Source organism: Dendrobium catenatum, unplaced genomic scaffold (assembly GCF_001605985.2).
Source record: "Dendrobium catenatum unplaced genomic scaffold, ASM160598v2 fragScaff_scaffold_1220, whole genome shotgun sequence".
In the NCBI taxonomy this organism is placed as follows: domain Eukaryota; kingdom Viridiplantae; phylum Streptophyta; class Magnoliopsida; order Asparagales; family Orchidaceae; genus Dendrobium; species Dendrobium catenatum.
Genome location: NW_021319682.1, coordinates 4,815,611 through 4,820,053, shown reverse-complemented (window position 1 = coordinate 4,820,053; position 4,443 = coordinate 4,815,611). Strand labels below are relative to the sequence as shown.

The window sequence follows — 4,443 nt, the reverse complement described above, 5'->3', positions numbered from 1 at the left end:
AGTCCAAATCTTCATAAGATTGTTTTTGCTAATTATTGCAAGTAAAACAAAAGCATTTAATAGAAAAATTAATATTTTAAAATTTTAATTCTATAAAACAAAACATTTTATATTATTCTTATATTATTTAAAATTTTGGGTGTTATTTAGTTAAATACTAAAAATCTCGTGTTAAATATATAAATGAGATAACTTTGATTGTAAAACCCCTTATAACAAACTTTGGGCGTCTAAAACGGAGTTCCAGCGGGAAAGCGGAGCTCTTCCACCGGAAAATTTCCGGCCGTCGGCTTCCTCTTCGAGAGATTAACTAATGATGAAAATAATTTCTACCATTGCCTCGATCGATTCAAGTTTTTTATTCCAGTATTAAATTCTCTTCTCAGATCCTTCGCGCCGGGATCTTTCGCGGGGATGGCGCGGTTCTTCGTAAGCGAGCCGGAGGACCTACTGATCGAGGGAGAGAATGCGGAGACGCCGGCGAGGGTTTCTGCGAGGGCGTCAATGGTGGAGAGGTTCAAGGGGTGCGGGGTGGCGGCCGGGCTGCGGGTTGACTGGGATGATCTGCGGCGGCGGATCTTGATCCCCGGACGGCTTCGTGCTGCTATGGTGGAGGCAATGCGGAGTAAGGATCCGGTGGCCAGCGCTAGGGCTGCTGCGGAGGCCATGACGGGGGTTTCGACATTGGGGAGCGGGTGGATTGACGTGTGCCCGGAAGCCCCCATTGTGGTATTTGTCAACTCGCGTAGCGGAGGGCGCTTAGGACCCATCGTCAAGGGCCGCCTCATCGAATTGATTGGCCAGGAGCAGGTTGTGTTCCTTCTCTAGCTTAACTGATTTTAAATTTTTTTTTTGTCGGTTGAGTTTGGGACTTGTTTGATTTCATATAATAGTAGTTTTTTACATCTCTCGAAGGAGAATTTTCTAGGGACGTCCGATTTTGGTTTTTCTCATACTATTTCGATTTGAATGATAATCTCATTTACAACGGGATTGTAATTTGGTAGGAATGAAGCTCCCTAGTGGAGCAAAATAAAATCATTTGGTCGTAATTGGTTGGTTCATTAAGATTTGTGAAGGCTGTGTTTTTGATAATATATATTATTTCTTGTTATTTTTATTTCATAGAGAAGCTAGACAATGCATATATGAGTTAGAGCTTTAATAATTAATTTGGAGATCTTCGGATGATTTAAGGGAAGAGCGGAACTTTTTTGTCTTTGGACGCAATACATATGGAAGAAAAATTGTGTTTCTAGTTTAGTGGAAGAATGCGTCTCATTATTACTTCCATATGTTAGAGAGAAGTTTTGATTTCATAATCATTATTTGGTTCTCGTTAGAGTTTACTTGTGCTGAGAGCTTAATACGTTCAACCAAAAACTAGCATTTCTCATGTATAACCAATAAGCTAAAGTGGTGAGTAATTTACAGTGAGAACAATAATCCAATGAATAAGGATCTTAGAAGCAGCTTTCAATAAAAACTAACATAGATCATACGCGCACAAAAAGAGGATAATCTACAAACTCTTGAACTTGCAACGTTGTAAGTTGGTACTGTTTACCTTGCTACATTTTGGAATGTTTCTACATATTATCTAAGTTCTAGCCGCTATGAAACATAGCTGTGTGTAAGATTGGACGTTTGGACATTATAAAGTTGATGGTATATGATAGTGTGACTATTTCATTGGTTGAAGTTAGGTATGCACTGGGATTTAAGAAAGAATTTAATATACTTTAATCCTCTCAGTAAGAATTGTAGGATACAAGTTTTCTGATGACGCTAATTCCTTTATTTGGCTGTTTTGAAGACAAAAAGAGTCCGTGGACTCTTTGTTGCAGAGTGGACAACATGTAGTGATGTGTTAAATTTAACAACTTTTGTGAAACATCACAAATTGGAGAATCAAAGAAAAGTTTGATTTTGTTCTGACTGTGACTTATTTGTTAGTGAATCATATTCTGTCTCTTCTCCTGTGAGCATAGACTTATTTAAGCTGAAAAATGTAAATTTCGGTGTTCTATTCTTTTGTTATGGTGCATGATCTCGTATATAGTTAGTGATTCATTGTATTTATTTCTAGATTGACACTTCGATATTACAAAATTAGGCATACTCTTTTCTTAATATTATATAGGAATTTAGTATTCAAAAGTTTATGCATGAAAACACAATTACTAGAAAGTCCAAAGTTTTTCAATATTTGAACTATCCTCATGTATATGTTGTCTATATATATGCTCTAAAATTGACTCTTGTGCTGTGAGGAAACTAGAGAACATTTTAATGATTTGCACAACCCAAAGTGAAGAATGGCTCCATGTTGCAGGTTTTTGATCTTGCAGAGATGAAGCCTTCTGATTTTGTTCAATATGGTTTAGCCTGCTTGGAGAAATTGGCTGATCTTGGTCACCATTGTGCCAGATCCACTCGTGATAATATGAGGGTTATGGTATGTTGGTAAATTTGATTGGTAATTAGTTTTTCCTTATGCTTTGCCTGTTGAAGTGGTCTTTGCTCTTTGATTGATCATATATCAGATGTTTATATTCTGAATGTCCGCCAGGCGTATGCTTGCAATATGTGAAATCATTGTTTATTATGGGTTCTAGCAAAGGGGGTGGCGGTGGGGTATGTGAAATCATTGTTTATTATGGTGGGGGTGGGGGGGGGTGGGTGTTGGGTTGGCCCGAGCAATATTGGAAGTGTATAAATTAATGCCAAGTGTGTATGTGTGGAGGGAGGGGTTCCAAAGAACGAATCATCTGTCTGAATGAGTAAAACTGTGACAAAGATTCGTTTCAGGTCTCATGAGGAATTCTACACACGCTAGTGCACTTGGATCATGTAAAAAAAATGGTCAGAGGGCTAGAAATGGATTTTGTTGAAGGAATTCACTTTCAAATAAATGAAGTCTTAACTCAAATAGAATATAGCTACATAGCAAGCGTACAAATATAATTACAAAAATGAATTTAATGCTTAAGAAAATGGTTCAAATCACCCTAAATGAATGACTTTCACAGTTTAAGTATAATGCTTTGTAAAATGCAAGTTAGTAGCAAGAAAATAGATACTTTGTTAAAAGTAATAGATCCATTTGAAATGTAAATGTTAAATCCTCTTACTCATTCCAAATAATCCTTAGCTACAAAAGGAAAATACAAGAACCCAATGGGTTCCTCGAGAAGTATAAAACTCTTGATATACTGGATTAATCTGCCATCAGGCAGCTGTTTTCGCCAAAATATGCAAATTTTAAAATCAGAGCAATTGGTTCAACAAACATAAATTTATGACTCCACATCACATCAGCATACTTTTCACTCTTTTTTTGAAATAAAAAAGGTGTGCAAATTTTTTTTTGCTTTTTCAAGGACAATGCAATTGGATTCAACCTCTTTAACTTTTGTTGGTAAGGATATGTGCATTAACTCCTCCCCACATTTGTAAGTAGGAGATCATCATGCATTGGATTCTCCCTCAAGAAAAATGCAAACTCTTGATTCAAGGGCCATTACAGCAAGGTTGTCAGCAAATTTCTCAAATTTGTTAAGTTTTATAAAAAATGTTTCTCAGCATTGTCTACCTACACTAAGAACAGAACCAAATGTCGTATTTGACCATTTTATTAAGGTTTGAACTGATTCGAGAGGGAAGTTCCAAAAAATAAGGAAATTGTTTGCTTTGTAATTGGATTTTCTTAACAGAATTGTCCTAGTAAACACAAACAAAATACTAAATTATGTGTTAGAGTTTGCTGCATTATACTTTTTGTGTCCCAAATTTCCACTATTTTTCATGTCAAATCAGTTAAATAAATAATTATCATACATTTAAATTTGATATGTTGGCTAAACTACGGGGGTTGACCCCTATACATCAGACCATGCGAGAAAAGACTCAAATTGGTAAATAAAGCAATATGTGCATTGATGAAACATGTCACTTAAGGGGTCAAATGACCTCCAAATGCCAAATGGATGGTATCGTTGCGATCAGGACACTGAATTCTGCTAGGTCGAGGCCCCTTATAATTGAATCGGATGAGATTGACCCCTATACATCAGACCATGCGAGAAAAGACTCAAATTGGTAAATAAAGCAATATGTGCATTGATGAAACACGCCACTTAAGGGGTCAAATGACATCCAAATGCCAAATGGATGGTATCGTTGCGATCAGGACACTGAATTCTGCTAGGTCGAGGCCCCTTATAATTGAATCGGATGAGATTAGTCAAAAGAGACGACCGACACCCGAAATTAAAGCACGAGACTGATCAAACGATGTCGGATCAACAAACGGACATCGTCACTATGTTCAGAACATTGCAAATACTCAAAAATTGTATTTTATTTATTCAATTTGGATCATCCTAATGAGTGACATAAATTTCGAGACAACGCGTATTTCGAGGAAATCAGGCTTCGACA

The 4,443-nt window shown here is 36.8% G+C and overlaps 1 protein-coding gene across 1 annotated transcript in view; it reads left to right on the top strand.

The window, feature by feature from the left end:
- Positions 1-222: 222 nt before the first annotated feature.
- LOC110101260 (diacylglycerol kinase 4-like) overlaps positions 223-4,443 on the top strand; it is a 34,760-nt gene continuing 30,539 nt past the window's right edge. Inside the window, exons 1-2 of the mRNA XM_028699125.1 lie at positions 223-810; positions 2,336-2,458. Of these exons, the coding sequence (XP_028554958.1) occupies positions 415-810; positions 2,336-2,458 (519 nt within the window). The 5' untranslated portion in view covers positions 223-414. The remainder of the gene's footprint in view (positions 811-2,335; positions 2,459-4,443) is intronic.